The 17196-nt window shown below is 41.6% G+C and overlaps 1 protein-coding gene across 3 annotated transcripts in view; it reads right to left on the bottom strand.

Moving 5' to 3' along the window:
* Positions 1-261: 261 nt before the first annotated feature.
* cyth1b (cytohesin 1b) overlaps positions 262-17196 on the bottom strand; it is a 34602-nt gene continuing 17667 nt past the window's right edge. For 2 of the 3 annotated variants that reach the window (XM_080455391.1, XM_080455393.1), the window contains exons 3-12: positions 13841-13905; positions 13316-13382; positions 12825-12943; positions 11460-11653; positions 9981-10129; positions 8354-8465; positions 5213-5289; positions 3803-3874; positions 2708-2862; positions 262-1286 (exon numbers count right to left, since the gene is read on the bottom strand). In XM_080455391.1, the coding sequence (XP_080311517.1) occupies positions 1208-1286; positions 2708-2862; positions 3803-3874; positions 5213-5289; positions 8354-8465; positions 9981-10129; positions 11460-11653; positions 12825-12943; positions 13316-13382; positions 13841-13905 (1089 nt within the window). In that variant the 3' untranslated portion in view covers positions 262-1207. Of the gene's footprint in view, positions 1287-2707; positions 2863-3802; positions 3875-5212; positions 5292-8352; positions 8466-9980; positions 10130-11459; positions 11654-12824; positions 12944-13315; positions 13383-13840; positions 13906-17196 lie in introns of all 3 variants that reach the window. The other variant, XM_080455392.1, reaches the window with a different exon arrangement.

The following is a 17196-nucleotide window of genomic DNA, read 5'->3' on the forward strand; positions in this document are numbered from 1 at the left end:
TCCTGAGCCACACGGATATGGAAGATGCAAGTCTATTTAACTTTCCCTATGCCCTTTTGTCTCAAAATGATGCTGTTTATGGGCAAGTAAAGCCTGATTTGTGTTTTTGGCTTGTAGATCTGCTATAGTACAAATTAAGTATACTTGTCAAATGTGTACTGTGTGTGTGTATGACCAAACCACCTTTTTTATTTTATTTTTTGGGAACTCTCAGACCTTAGCTTCAATAACAAAAGTCAATTGAACAAAAATACACCAGTCTTTAACATTTATTTCAACACTTTTGATGAGACAAAACAGAAAATAAATTATAACAAGAAATCAAGATAAATAAATCTTATTTAACTATGCAATACCTACAAACAGTGCTTTGATAGATCAAAGAAATGTAAGGAAACCCTCAAATGATGCAAATAATATAGAGATGGCATGTAAACTATCTGGCTGTAGTTCTATGATAAAGCATATCGACATTTGGTTGGTTACAACATAACTGCTGTATTTGACTGTTTCCAGTGCGTTCAGCGTCGTTCTGCAGCTGCAGAGGTTCCCCATACTGCACTAATTTCTGTCCGAGTTGAGGGGAAGAAGAGAAAGTTCTGAATATCTAAACCTTGCTACTACTGTATGTTTCTGTACATTTCACGCAGCACGCTTTTGACTTTCAATCCTTATTGTTCAGAAAATTGTGGATTGTTATGTCATAGCGCAGCTGTAACAAGCAAAACAAACCCAAAAAAAGGCAGAGAAAATCATTGATGTGGTTGAATCAGACATATTTCCCATGGATACAAAACTGATCTTAAGAGGTAAAGGGTTCAACTAGGATTTCTTTGGAAGGAACTTTTCCAAAAGAGCCATGATGTCTCGTATAAAAAAAAATGTATTCTCTGTTTGGGGGAGAAAACAAAAAGGTTTATCAAAGTGGAAAAAATACCTCTTCTGGTGTTAAACAAAATAGCCCACATTGGGTTAAACTCTCCACAAAAGAGGCTCATTTGTAGAGCCAGTCAATTCCTCTTTACTGGGTCCAAACATTAGCCCTTTACAGCAGAAGACCCAACGATGCAGATATCCAAGTATTCCAAAAGCAACTCAAGGTCCAGTTGAACAGGTCAAATAGTGCACGTCGTCCAAAGCCCGGTGGCTGCGTTGATACATGAGAGCTGTGCTTGCAGCCGCGACGTCAAATCCTTCCCGTCTTCTGCTACAGCCTCTTCAGGGACGAGACCTTCTTTTTCCGGGCAGCTAGCATTTCATAGAAGGGGTCTTTGCTTATGGCAGCCCTGAAAGTGGAAGAGATGGGACATGGTTGGTTAATTCTATGTAACCCATTAAAACCTGAGGCAGATTCTACAAGGGTCCTTCTGGCCGATCCACACGGTCACGACTCTTTTCTGTTCTGGCCCCACAGTGGTGGAATGAACTTCCCACTGATGTTAGGACAGCAGAGTCACTGCCCATATTTCGCCGCAGGCTGAAAACCCACCTCTTCAGGAAACACTACCCTTCCTCTCTGTCTGACCTACTTGTTGTTAACTAGTTGTACGAACGCTTGTTTTCTATTGCTGTATTGTTTATTGGATCTTGTTTAGTCGATACACTTATTTGTTTTAGCTCATGCTCATTTGATTTAGCTATTTTGTCTCTGTTTAAGGAAATAGGTAGCTGATATATTGCACTTTTACCTTAGCGCTAGGTATACTCTTGGTTGCTTGTTTTTGCAGAAAATGCACTAAAGACTTCTGGTGATTAGTAGTTTTCGTTCCCTACCTATGTTGAATACACTTATTGTAAGTCGCTTTGGATAAAAGCGTCTGCTAAATGACTGTAATGTAATGTACAATCTTCTAAATCCTTCTAAAAAACAGTTTAACGAAAAAACGAATGTTGCTATAATATCAGTGTTCTCAGACTGTTTCATGTCAAGGAACCCCAAAATTATATGTATTTGGTCGCGGACCCCACTCAAAATATGTTGTTCCAGAGACCCCCCAAGTTTTCTTTTACAAATGTATAATGATCTGAGAGATATATTGTCCACACCCCTGATCTAAACATGATAGATTATGAGAATGGTGCTTTAATTGAATTTATTTTTCTTCATATTTTAGCATTTTCATAATATCTTTATAAAGCGTGGGATAGGAGGAGAAGGGTAACTTATAATAGATGAATTTTCATGAACTTTTATGTATTCTATGTGCAGGTATATATGAATGTATGTGGCTGGTTGGGTATACACTGGCATGTTCGCTATTTTGTTTTTGTTTTAAAATTGATGTGTCTGATAATCCCATGAGGGATGGGTCAAGAAATTGTCCGGACACGGAAATAAAACATTCATTCATTCATGTAGATTATTTTCGCCATGTGACGTCCTGTATACATTAGGCCGCACTCAGATGTTACAATGTTAAACTTTTCATGTAATGTTAGACAAAAACTATATATATCCTGACATTTTCCAAAACGTTTGAGTAATTCCAAACCTTTTCCAGGCCTGGATTTTTTTTATTTTTATTTCAAGATATCTCCAAGAATTTCATGACCCTGGATAGTGGGAACCCTGGATATAAAATTTGGCTATTTTAGTTTTTTTTTTACATGGTCAGTTTCACAACCAAACTGTCTCAGACCAGTGCTATATTAAACATGCACCGCTGCATGAGAGACTGTTTAAATACACAAACAGAATGTGACTCACTTGATGCTGCTGATCCACTCGTCTTTTTCCTCCGTGGTCGGGGCAGAGATTCTGTAGTAGGTGTGGTTGCCCTCCACGACGCGGCCGTCTGCCTCCGTCTTGCAAGCCTTGATGACCTGATCCTTGTGTTCCGAGATGAAGAGCTCGAAACAGTTCTGAAATGAGAGAACAATGGGTAGGTACCCTCACAAAAACATGCAGTAATCCTGGTCACTATACTACCTGATGGAGGGGAAAGGAACTGGTTGGAATAACGTGTTCCTTCCACGCGCTACGTCCAACCAGGGAAACTCTCCCCTGTCAGGTGACAAGAAGGTCAGTTGGCTCTCATGCATTGAAGGAGGCATGAGCTCGGCCCTGGCCTCCCTAGGTTGGCAGAGGGAAGGTAGTGCCCAGGATTACATAGACAATTGGCACTGGGTGTAAAAAAAAAATTGGGTTACAAAATCGTGGGATAAAAATTTAAGTTAAAAAAAAAGAAATGAGAGAACAATGATTATAATTAATAATAATCCTAAATTCGGATGCCAGGTTAAAGTGGCAGGAGACATCGACTACATAATCACCGACACCGATGTCATCAACACAAAAAAAAAGATGCGTTCACTTCTATCTGTTGACACAGGGCTCATAGAATGTCTTAAAATTGGACATTATATGGAAAATACTGTGCACTACATTAGCTTGCCTCAAGGGGGAGTAAAACCCCTCATGTAGAACAAGAAGTCTCCCTCATACAGAACTAGAATATCTAGTTCTTTACAGTCTCAGCTTCTCTCTGCTGTATTTGAGAGACTCTGACCCACTGCCTTCTCATTCATTGTCTGTTCCTTGTCCTCTCATATGATATTATATTACAATGCGTTGATTATGATCACATTGAGAGAGACTACAGTGTGCTCTTAGCTTAACGTTATATAGAATAACATCAAAGTCACTCTATGACTACTGTGTGTGTGTGTGTGTGTGTGTGTGTGTGTGTGTGTGTGTGTGTGTGTGTGTGTGTGTGTGTGTGTGTGTGTGTGTGTGTGTGTGTGTGTGTGTGTGTGTGTGTGTGTGTGTGTGTGTGTGTGTGTGTGTGCGCGTGTTATTTACTGGTTTCTTGGTGTCCTCCACTTCTCGGATACTCAGATTCTCCAGGGGAATGATACCTCTGGGTTCTTTATCCTAAAACCACACAGGAAAGAGGACAGAGAAATGAAATGACAGCGTGTGTCCTAGTATATCGACACTCTGCCAAATCCAAACAAACTTCACTTAATTATAAAATTAAGTGAAGTCTGCACAGTGGCAAAATAAACTCCACTTTAAGTTTATTGCTTGACTTGTTGATCACATACGATGTTCATCAGAAAATTCCTGATTTTGCCACGGTGCGGACTTGATTTAATTGTATGCATCGATGTTTGTCCGGCACCTGGGCACTTGGATGTGTGTGCACTAATCCCTTCAATATATAGTAATTATATGAACGGCCTTGACACGTGTAATAGCATTCATTACATGGTTGCTGGCAGTTGATTATACAACATACAATATATATGTACGTCTTTGGGGGGGTTCAAGGGTGTCCTCTGCAATATATATTTAATATAGCATCAAAATCAATTTCACCATTTTAAACCTATTTTATACTTTGGCTGTTCGAAAATAGGCCATGTACAAGCTCGCAATGCTGTGAGCTTGTAAATGAGCTATTTTTTTAATATTTGTGTTGTGAAGAAAATCTGTGGAAATCTTGACAATTTTTTATTCTGTATCTCCTCATATGGGGGTCCCTGGCACAAAATCCTTTCAGATGAGGGTCCTAATATATAGAAAATTGTGGGGCCTTGACATGAAAATGTTGCCACTGCCCTAGACCAGTGGTTCTCAAACTTTTTCCATACCAAGGACCCCCAAATTTACACATATTAGCCTGTGGACCCCCATTTGAAAAGATTTGCCAAGGCCCCCCATTAGAAGATTCTTACGGCTCTAGTAGTGATTTTCAAACATTGTAATTTCCCAGTTTGACATGCATTAGGCTACGGACCCCCATTTAATGGCATTTCTATCTCTGGGACCCCAATTTATATTGTAAAATCAATGTTAATTCAACTCTGAAGGTCCTTACACACCGGGGCGAATTCTTCATGCGAATAAATAAGTTTTTTTTAAAAACCTTATAAAGTCAATGCAAGCGTCCACATCAGTTTCGCGAAGCGAAAAAGCGTCTTTTAATTATTCGGAACGAGTCCGAATTTTGCGTATATTCGCATATTCGCCGGTGTGTAAGGACCTTGAGAGTGTACAAATGGAACCAAATGGACCCTAACGGGTCCATTTGGTTCCATTTGTACACTCTCAAGAGTTACAAACCCATAAGGGTCCATTTGGTTCCTAACTATCCATCATTTAAGCTGGGGACCCCCTGAAACTCCCAATAGGACCCCTGGGGATCCCCGGACCCCACTTTGAGCCACACCGCCCCAGACAATGAAGTTCAAAGTAGCAGTTCCTCACCGTGGTGTATTCAAAGTAGTAGAGGCAGCTATCTGTGAGAATAAACCACCGTCTCTTCCAGGTCTTGACTCGTCCACCTGGGGGGGCAGATTACATGTCAACAAGGACCTCACAGATGTAGCGTTTAGACAAGCTTACCTGTTGCAGCTGGGGATGTTGTACTGAAGTCCTGACGTCAAAACCCACGTCCTCTGGGTCACGTGTTTTTCCTATTTTTATTCATTTCTTTTATCACATCATACGAGAACTGTGTTCCAAAAATAAGAAATCAAGTCAGGCGATTCAGATAGGTAGGCTGTGTCTCGTTTATGATATTTAGTTATATTTGATACTGTCTGCGTTTGGGGAACATTTCATTAATTCTGTGGCCGGGAGCCGTAAGTAGTGTTGGAAACGACAGTATAGGAAATAACATGATTCACTGTCATCACTGAGAAACATTCCTGACATTCCTTAGATTTGGTGACATTTCTTATATCAGTTTGTGTCATCATTAAGTGTCATCATTTAGTTTGCTTGGTGAAACAACTGAAAACTGACAACGCACCTCTCCTACAGAAAGAAAAAAATCCAATGCAACGCAACATGACGCTGTTTATGTGCGTCGATGGCGCCGGGGGGCCAACTGTCTAATGGGAGATGTAGTCTTTAAGTCACATTTAAGCCTGAGAACTGTAGTCAATTTGTAGGCGGCCCTTTATTGTTTTACACTTTGGATAGATTAGTGCATTTTCACCGTACATTTTTGGAATACAGTTCTTATATGACGTGATGTTAAAAAGGTCTATTTAGGTCGATTTAGAATGGGAAAAGAACACTTCCGTGACCCCAAATGACGTCAGAACTTCAGTACTCTATAGGGTCTATGCATAACTGTAATCCTGGTTTTCACGAAAACAAATTTCACCCAGTTCTTTACACCTGTACACCAGTGATGTGACAGTCAAGTTGATTCTTATTAACGAAGGTGGCATACAGGTTCAGCTTCCAGTTCAGTTTCCTATAGTTTTGGCTTGGCTGATGCGGCAGCAGATTTCAACCAAAAGGCACATATGAGTGTTTAAATTCGCTGCCTAGTCAATCAAGTGAAGCTATGGGAAAACTGAACTGGAACTGTAAACGGATATGACACCTTCGGGAAACCAGGACAACAGTTTTATGCACAGATCCTATTGTATTGTTGGTCATTCCTGCTCAGAGTTTACAAATAGAAGCAAAAGGACCCGCCAAGGGTCCATTTGGTTCCATTTGTAAACTCTAAACGATTTTAATGTATACTGTAGGTGCCGTGAAACTGGAACAATATAGATTTTGATATTGTGACAGAAACTCTTTGAAGCACATTGATGGTGCGGCACAACGGGCAAAGAGAAGCTTATTAATTGCAAAGTTTAGAAGCTCATTGGTCGATAAGGTTCAGGTTAAACAAAAAGTGCTCGAGTCAACAGACAGGTTTGAGTCCAGCGATGAGAAGCTTGTGTTAGAACAACTTCACCAGCCCTTTTTCAACCGTCAGAGGCTTGGTGGTGCAGCCAAACGCTCTGCACGGTCAAATGCCATCAATGCCGAAACACACACACACAAAACATTAGAGCCCGACCAATGCCAGATTTTTTGGGGTCCGATGCGGATCCAGATTTTTTGGATCGTCCTAGACCACCAATTACAGAATTTGCACGTTGAAAAACGTTTACGTAGCGTGAGAACGTTTCAATTATAAGCAAACAAATAAACATCATATTTTTTGATCGTTAACAAAAATCTGAAAATTCAATAGAACATTTAACTTGAATTATACAATGAACAAGCAAACACGTAAATGCATGCATGAATGACATGCCCAAATATAGGGACGCAAGGTTGAAAGTGGTTAAAAAATCTGGACATATCAGCTGCATAATTGCAGACACCGATGTCATCAGAAAAGTCAAATAATGGCCAATATATTGGCCGGGCTCTAAAAAAATCTTATATCAACAATTTCATTTGTATTGATGAAATTGTGACAAAAAAAGGTCATATATTGTAACGCACACAGAGCCATTAGGAGGCGGGTTAAGGCGTGCTTAGAAGCAAAGCGACATGTTAAAGCTGCAGAGGATGAGCTTTCAGAGAATACATACCTCCTGGAGACAATAAACACATGAAAGACAAAACACAGGAACAATGTCAAAACATACTCACTAGCCCACCTATATTTATTAACCCATTCTATATCAATGTAACATTTTGAACAGTTCAGCAGTGGTTTTAATTTCAAGGACCTCCATAACTGACAGTGTACATTCTCAGAGTTACAAATCATGTTTTTTTTTTCATAAATCAATGCCCTATTTTATACTTCATCATATGAACATTGTTGAGAAAAAGTAGCGAAAATAGGCAATCTACAATCTACTACGATAGATTGTCGTAGATCGTGTATTTTTTGCTATTATTGAAAAATCTGGCACATTTTGTAAACATTTCGCCTTTAACCCATTAAGACCTGAGGCGATTCTTAAAAATGTTTTCTAAATCATAACAAAGAAATCTGAAAAAAATAAAAATAAAAAAAATAGCAGATCTACAAGCTCATAGATCTGCTATTTTTCAAGATTTTTCAAAAATAGCAGATCTACAAGCTCATAGCGCGGCACTCGGTGCCGTGCTATGAGCTTGTATATCTGCTATTTTTGAATAGCCAAAGAAATCTAAAGTGACACAGATGCGTTCCAGGTCTTAATGGGTTAATGATGCCAGGTTTAAAGTGGATAGTCTGTCTGTGGGTTTTAGAAATATTTAATCAATGAAAAGTGTTAAGAGGAGCTTGTGACTAAATAATATCAATATTGGATCCATTGATCCGCAGATTATTTTTTCCCATTTCCTTAAAAGTCACAGTTTTGGACATACATAATGCACAACGTGCATTATATAGGGCTCAGTAACACTGGACATGTCTAATATGGTCAGACAAACATACCAAAAGGAAATAATACTGACTCTCCAAAGTTCTCCCACCCTTAATTTAAGACGAGACCATTCTATTACTGTCCACTAGAGGGTGCTCTAGCTCAGGGTGAGCCGACAGAAGAGCCATTCATCCACAGACACACAAGTATGTTCAAAAGTATATTCATAACAAAGGGAACTACATACCTAGTTTGAGCAGCCAGCCCTCTCTGTCAGGGTTGAAGAATGTATGTGTGAGGTCATTCCCATCATCCTCTGGGATCTTAAAGGGTTCATTCTTGATACTCTCGAACAGATTCTAGACAAGACAAGGCAAGGCAATAGGTCAATTTATAATTGAGGCATTTTAGCAGGCACTCCTATTCAGAGCAACTTACAAGTGCGAGATTAGAATAAGCAGAGAAAGTATTGACAAAATAATTGTCTAGAAAAAACGAATCTAAAAGGCAAATCATGAGAATAAATGACAGGACATATGTGTATGATGCATAGCATCAATCGAAAAAAGGTGGGAAGAAGTGATACAAGGAGAGAGGAGTGCTTGGGGGTGAGGTGGAGTCTTAAGAGGTGAGTCTTCAGACTGCGGTGGAAATTTTGTCAGTCTGCAGTTCCGACTGCAATGGGGCATTTATTCCACAATTTGGGAGCCAGGAGGGAGAAGACTGTAGTATGTGTGGAGGAGCGTTGCCCAGGGTGTTTTAGGGAAGACTCGGACAGCATTCCTGTGATAGCTGATCTAAGTGAGCGGGGAAGGGTTGTAAGGGTTGGATGTTGTCTTGAATGTATGGGGATACCATGCCTTTGGTTGCCTTGTGTACATATTCCCTGTCTGACACAGACAATTGCAATTATGCTATTCATAAGTTATGACAGTTGCCTGAGAATAGTCAATATATATGTTCGATATTATCTGCCTCCCGATATTAGCGGCCGATATTAGCATAAAAAGTTAATATCGGTAAATATCGCTATCGTTTAAAAATAAATAAATAAGTTACAGGAGTTCTTACTGTATGGCGTGTGAGATATGAAATGTGAGCTTACCATAATCACAGTAATCCTTAATCTTATGCCATCATATACAAGGGCTTTTGGAGAGAAATGAGACAGACTCCAGTCACTTTCAAATTAGAGCACTGCAGAGGGCAGGTGTGTGCGTCTGTGTCCAGCTGACGCTCGTTAATGTTATAGGCATCAAAGCAATTATGCTTCTATTACCTGACAATTAGTTGACTTTTGGTCGCACATATCAGTATCGGTTGATATCGGTATCGGAAATTAGGAGTTGGACAATAATCGGTATATCGGTGAAAAAGTCAATATCGAACATCCCTAAACACAGTGAACACAGTGAGTCATCAGCCACATAATGTTGTAAAGGTAAAAAATCCAATGTTGTTTTGAGCCAGAGAAAGGGAAAGAGTGAGAGAAAGAGAAGCGATAAGTGTTTTTGTGTGCTTGTTTGGGTTCATAAAATAACTGCATTAGTAAGAGCACCACCACTTCTTTTTAGCTTTTAACACCTTTCTTTTCTCCCCAATTTACGTAGTTGTTATGCCACTCGATACCTCCCCACACACTTTTCTCTGTGTTGTCACTGCTGTAGTATCCTACCGGCTCACCTGCCAGTGAGGAGCCCCCACCGAGAGGACGTAAGTACCTTCGTCCTACTTCTCCCGCCCAACACTCCTCGCTGATAGGTGCACGTGCTTTGTGGGTCGCTTCCAGCACCCAGCTGAAGGCGACGAGCACCTGCTCCACACAGTACTTCACTAGAAGAACCAATGTAAAAAAAAAAAAGAAGCCATGTTACCCTGAGCAGGTCCTCCGGCAGGTCTCCTCCGTCGTTGATGCCTCTGTTCATGGCGGTGAACCTCTGGTGTGACGGCTTGTCCTTCACGTTGGGGTTGTGCAGGCTGGTGTTCAGCATGATGACGGCGAACGACAGCACGTAGCACGTGTCTGCAACACAATGGGAAGAGAGACGCGGTTAGAGTCCGCCTGTTAGTCCAGCGGTTCACGACCTCTTCTGGATCAGGGCCCACAAGTTGAATAATCATAAAAAGCGTTTTGACGATTATTTGGGGGCCCACTTGCAATATCCATTCCTGACGGTCCATCAGTGGGCCCCAGCCCACAGGTTGGGAATTGCTGACCTAGTCCAAAATTATATGTATAGTAATAAGCACACAAACATGCATGCATGCAAAAAGCTCAGTTGTCACCGACTGTATTAGGCACATCTCTCCCAGGCACTCACTCACTCACACAAACATGTAATCATAAACATGTAATCATAAACGTACAGCAAACATCACATGGGCAAGGTAATAACAACTGTAACACGCTCCACAAATGTAGGATGGATGTGAGTTCCTTGGAGTAAACATGGCTTTAAAAAGTGGTGTAAGTGATATATCCTTGTAAAAAATAAAATGTTAAAGCTCTGTATTCTGATAGTAATCATTGCTAATAGAGTGTTTGTTCAGCAACATGGGTCTCCCCGTCTCTCCAGCTCTTTAGTAAACAGAAAAAGGTCAGGACATCAATTTTATCCAATCAGGAAGAGAGAACCCCACAAAGATCATTTATCATCTCATCATTTATCAATTTTAGGTTTTTGAATGCTGCTCATTTTCTTGTTTTATCACTTCCAATTTCAGTTGTTTATCCTTTATCCCAGGGGTCTTCAACGTTTTCAGGCCAAGGACCCCCTAGCTGAGAGAGAGATGAAGCAGGGACCCCCTCTACATATTGAATAAAATTGAGATGCAGATTAAACTTTTTTTTTTACTTGGTCTGCTCTTTTTTCCCTCTACACGATACCTCTTTGCCAAAAATAGCGCGAGGCGTTGTGAGATTGTAGATCTGCTATTTTTGGCTGAAGTTCTCCTCAGAAAAGGGATGCTAAGGTTTAAGTGGTTAATGTAAAAAAGAAATTTCCTATCACACCCCCCCCTCCGGGACCCCCTAAGGGTCCCGGACCCCCTGTTGAAGACCCCTGCTTTATCCTGTCTGAGTTCTCTCTCCAGATTAGATAATATCCCGACCTGTATTTTCTGTTTATTAAAGAGCAGGAGAGGCAGGGAGAACCCTGTTGCTGAACACACTCTCTATAGCAATTACTGAGATTACTGAAATAACGGAATACTGTTATTTAACAAAAACATTATCACTTACACCCACTTTAATGGTCAAACACTATGTATGTATTTCTGTGGGTTTTACGTAGAATATACAATCGGTTATGTCACCAACACAATTGTTGTTTCTCTCACACACACACACAAACCTGTGCTCTGAAACACTCCGGGGTTGCAGTGACAGTAGCGCTGGGCGAAGGCCTCCATCATGCGGTCGATCTTCTGGGCCTCGCCGGGCAGCCTGAAGCTCCACAGGAACTGCCTGAGGGCCTGGACCAGGTTGAGGTCTGTGAACTCATGGAGCTCCACGAAGGACTGGAGGACCTCCAGATTCAACTCGATTCTGCAGCACGATGTCATGTCACGTAGGAGTGGCGGAGTGGCACACCAACACACACACACACACACACACACACACACACACACACACACACACACACACACACACACACACACACACACACACACACACACACACACACACACACACACACACACACACACACACACACACACACACACACACACACACACACACACACACACACACACACACACACACAGCAGTGAGACAGTCAGAAACATCAGATGAACGTAGGCCGATCATTTACTTTAACCCATTAAGACCTGAGGCCGATTCTACAAATGTCTTCTAAATCCTAACAGTTCTCTGAAAAACGTATGTTGCTATAGCAGTGATGCTCAAACTTTTCCATGTTTTTGGAAGAAAAAAAAAATGCATAAGATGAGTGCTGTCTACATGCTGAAGGTTGTTGTTGTTGTTGTTGTTGTTATTATTGTTTATTTATTTTTTCTTTATTTTTCTTTATTATTACTGTTTTGTTTTTATTTCGTTTTGTTTGTCAGTGGGGTGGGGGGAAGGGACCAAGGAATGGGATGATTGTGGAATGCTGTGGGGCAAGTATTTGCTGTACCCTGCGATCTCTCAAATAAAAATAAGTTTTAAAAAAAAATGTATTTGGCCGTGGACCCCCTCATCTCAAAATATTTTGTTCCATGGACTCCCAGAAGCAAACATTTGAGTTTAAAAAAATAGATACCGGTATAATATTCAAAGATTTGCATACGTTTTCACGATTTTTCAAAAATAGCATATAAAAGCTCAAAGCACGGCACGAAGTGAGCACGTTTTTTAATGGGTTAAGTAAGCCTTGCCGACTTGCAGATCTACAAGCTCGTAGCGCGGCACTCGAGCTTGTAGATCTGCTATTTTTGAGAAAACGTGAAAATGTGTGCAAATCTTGGAATATATATTGTTTTAAAGCGAACATTTTTAACTGAAATCTTTGCTTATGGGGGGTCCCTTGAACAAAATATTTTGAGATGGGGGTCCGCAGCCAAATACAAATAATTTTGGGGGTCCTTGACATGAAAAAGTTTGAGCACCACTGATATAGAAACATATGCTTTTTCAGAATACTGTTGGGATTTAGAAGACATTTGTAGAATTGGCTTCAGGTCTTAAAGGGTTAACATTGAAGGGCAACACTCACCTCTCCCCGAGATAGTCTCCAATGGCCGTCTTGTTAAGCCCCTCCCCTTTATACAGGAACTGGGCGATGTCGTCCCTGGTGTTTTTTAGCAGGGAGCTGTCAATCAAAAACTGGATCCCCTGAAAAGCAGAGAGGCCCCGCCCCCAGGTGTGAGAATCGGCAAAGAGTACAAGTGTGTACATGATATAGGATATGAGTGGCTCTTAAAAGTGGGGTCCAGGGACCCCCAGGGGGTCCTTGAGGGGGTTCCCAGCTAAATGAGTTTAACCACTTAACTCTACATACATTGGTTATTTGAAAAATAGCCGCTCTACAAGCTCACAACACGTCGCATCGTGACACGTTGTGATCTTGTAGATCTTGCTATTTTGAAGAGAAAAAAAGAGGGGGATATTTTAACAACACCAATCTTGGTGGTACACTGATGATATCCTCACAACTTATACGGATGTTTAGATCAAATCAACAGCCCGCGTTTCTTTCATTCTCACCTTCTTAGGATCCATGTTGAATTTCTTGCGGCCCATGGCCACCTGCTTATTCCTCTGCATGCTTTTCCTGAAGGCACAAGCCATTAATTAAGTATTAAGTATTAATAACTCACAAAGCAGATTTAGTCAACTGTCAATTAACTGTCCAATTAATTACCCCCCCCCCTTCCCCCCATATAACCCAATTAACTCTCTATAGCCTCAGGACAACCCCTGATCCTGTTGTGCTTTGAGACAGAGAATTTTAGTGAATTCAACGTCTTTCCTTCGGCCAGTAAATATATGTCACATATAACTTATACAATATGTGGGATTCAAAAATATCTATTTTCAAAATAATGCAAAATAACTTCCTTACTGGAGTGTCCAAAATATAGTTCTTTGCATATACTTCTGGCCATATATTACATATATTTCTGGCCATGTATTGCACCTTTAAAAAATTATAAAATATTCCCCCCCCCCCCCCCCCCCTCACCCAAAGCTTTCACAACTGTACCAAAAAAAATGTCAGAGATAGACTACCTTTCTTCAGTCACACCCAGGCTTTCAATCTCATTGGTGACCACTGCTATCTCATCCTTCAGCCTCTGTGAATGAACCGGAGAGCGGGGTAGAGAGAGAGAGAGAGAGAGAAAGAAAGATAGAGAGAGAGGGTTAGGGACAAAGAAGGCTGAAAATATGTGCTTATGCTTTTCATCAGCCAAAGCGATCAATACACACACAAAATAATACATGATGGCACATGCATGTGCACACCTCACAGACAGACAGACAGATAGATAGATAGACACACAAATCCAATTATGGATTTCCCTCTCGCCATGTCTGACCCCTGCCTCAACTCCTGGGCTGCTTCTTTTGATGTGATCCCAGCAGGATAAAGAGTGCAGGCCGCGCATGATGACACACGTCAGTTCCACACTCAAAAGCATCTTTGACCATCAAGAAATTGCGCAAAATTGGAACAAAAACATCCTGCTAAGATATGACCCAGTAAAAAAAAGGGGGTCACAGTGTACAGACAGCACTGTAAATCACTCTCCCTCAAGAACGACTTATTGTCCTGTCTCGGGCTATTAGGGGCTATTTGTAACAGCCGGGGGGCCGCACGCTGCGGTCAATCCTCCCTGGGACCATGTGCACCTGCTCCTGGGGTCAGACAGCACCGCCCTAAACCCCTTCTTATCCTCCCTGTCCCTTCCTCCTCCCACCCTCTTGTCTTGACCCACATTTACAATCCCTTTTCTTCCACCTTCAGTCAGTCTGCTGACTGGCTGCTGCTGCGTCACGTCTGGGACGACCGCAGATCATCACACATTGATTGGCTTCAGTGGAGCAGCTTTTCAAATCACCTAAACCCCCGCCCCTATGTACATGGATGGATTCAAGTGAAAAAATAAAAATAAATCTCAAGACTGAAGAGTTTTCTTAACCCATATTATGAGGTCGACAAATGCCTTCTAAATCAGTAGTTCTCAAACTTCTGCGTGCCCCAAATTGATATATAAATTTGGCCACGGACCACCATCTGAAAATGTTTTAAGCCGGGGACTCCCAGAGGAGAAGATTTGTGTAAAAAAAATAAGAAATCTCAAGACTGAAAGGTTTTCTTAAGCCAAGTGACCAATCTGCGATTTGTGAAACAGCGTAAAATGTGAAACAGCATAAAATGTGAAACAGTGTGAAATGTGACACAGCGCTCTCTGTTTCCTAAACAATTAGCACAATAAATAATAAATCAAAAACAATTATGTTTTGGCATTATCATTCTAAACGTATGTTTCTGCTGTTACACATTCAGCCAACCAGTTGAAAAAAAATCACAGATTGAGGCTTTAACCGTTGCTTTTTATGAAATATCCGAGACCATTAGGGTTTATGGAAGATGCTTTTGAACATATTGCGTGTTCGTGGGTCGCATCACGATGCGTTGTGAGCTTGTGTAGGCCATATTTATATAGGCTATTTTTGCCTATAATGAGTCCGACGTGGCCAGAATAGGCCAGGCGGCAGGTTGAAAGTGTTTTCTAAGAGCTTAAGAGCCAGGGTGGGCGGCCTGGTGGGTCGACCAGTTGCTACACAACATACCACACGCAGCACGCAGGCCTGTCTGTGACGTCACGTCATGGGTTCCAGTCCGTCTCATGACATGCGCCGCATGTAATCTCTACGCAGCAACCGCCCATGTTTACTGACTGTTGTCCCTCTCTCTCCACACACTACTGTCTAACTAACACAGTGATTCTGAACCCTTTCTGGATCAGAGAACAGTGTTTGTGGCCTAACCCGTCTGACCACTTGGCTGCCGACTGCAGAGTTAACCCGTTTATTTTAGACCTGAGGCCGATTCTGAAAACGCCCTCTAAATCCTTGAAAGACTTTTCGTATTTTTATTCGATTTTGTATTTTATTTTTTATGTTGCTATAGCAGCAACTAAAATGAGGCGTTTCCCGGCTTGAAAGGTATAACAACGTGTAGGTGTAACAGGTATAAATGGAATGGCTCTGAAAAGTGCTTTTTCAGAGCATGTTTATTTGTGTCCTGGCTTGAATCAATGGAAGTTTCTTTTTATCGGTACCACAATGAACAAAATGTTAATAAATAATAACATGTTGACTAGGTAGATGATATGAACAATCACCGTCTATTTTCCCATCACTAAAGCTGAAATCCGTAAGTTTTATGTCCTACCCGGGATTCAAACCCAGGAGACCAAATTCCTACCAGTCCTTCAGACCTTTTTTTATTATTATTTCAAAAGATTTTCAGAAAAAAAACAAAACAGATGCAACGTGATGTGAGCTTGTAGATCAGCTTTGTCTCTCCGGGACGCCACTAGTTTTGGTCCCACTCGTCCCGGGTCCCTGTCACATGAGGCAAATGCCCCAGTCGTCTGGACCCCCCCCCGCCTCCAAATAGGTTTCTATGGCAACCGACCGCCTCAGCACCAACGGGGGGTCCTCTCTCTGTGCATTAGCCGAATATTTCACGGCCCATTACCCATCAGCCCTCAGGGCAGGACATTGCACTGCACTGCTTACACGAGAGGGAAGACCGTGGAACCACCAATTAACCCCGCTAATAAACTCAATCAATCTGTATACACAGCTCTGTGTGTGTGTGTGTGTGTGTGTGTGTGTGTGTGTGTGTGTGTGTGTGTGTGTGTGTGTGTGTGTGTGTGGTGTGTGTACACGCTCCCTTGATGCGCGCCTTGCTGACTGAGGCATGTCTATTGGATTACGAACACAGCCTTTAGATCTCACCTAAAGCACAGTTTACACACTAACACAAGCTAAACCTTGTAGAAGATATGAGAAGCCCTGTAGCCCTGTGCAAAGTAAAGTATGTATGTACTGTATGTGCATAAAGTGAACTGCATTAAATTTTTGGTCCAGAGTTCTAGACGGCTTCTCATACAGTATATACTGTATGTATATCCTAGTCAGAGGATAAGTTGTGCCTCAAGGCACAGATTGCTAGCAAGACTGACACACACATTAATATCGATGTCTGGGGCTCACCAACCCCCACCCCACCCCACCCACCCACCCCCACCCCCACACACACACACACACACACACACACACACACCTGTCTGTATGTGTACAGTAACGCGCTGGTGATCAAACTCCCAGTACCACCCCCCCCCAATCCCTTCATTCAACCCTCAACCCTCTAAAACAAACCCCTGACCAAGGTCACTAAAGAAGCACCAGACTAAACTAAACCACCGGTCGTCGATGTTTGGTAGGGAATGTATTCATAACAAACAGGAACAGAGACATCATAGGCCTCATGAGATCTTGGTTCACACGTTTTAATAACGGCCTTCACGTGCTTAAACATGGCGCCACGGTGGCATTTATCCTCATCCTTC

This window comes from Gymnoscopelus braueri (genome assembly GCF_963280865.1).
Source record: "Gymnoscopelus braueri genome assembly, chromosome: 17".
NCBI lineage: Eukaryota > Metazoa > Chordata > Actinopteri > Myctophiformes > Myctophidae > Gymnoscopelus > Gymnoscopelus braueri.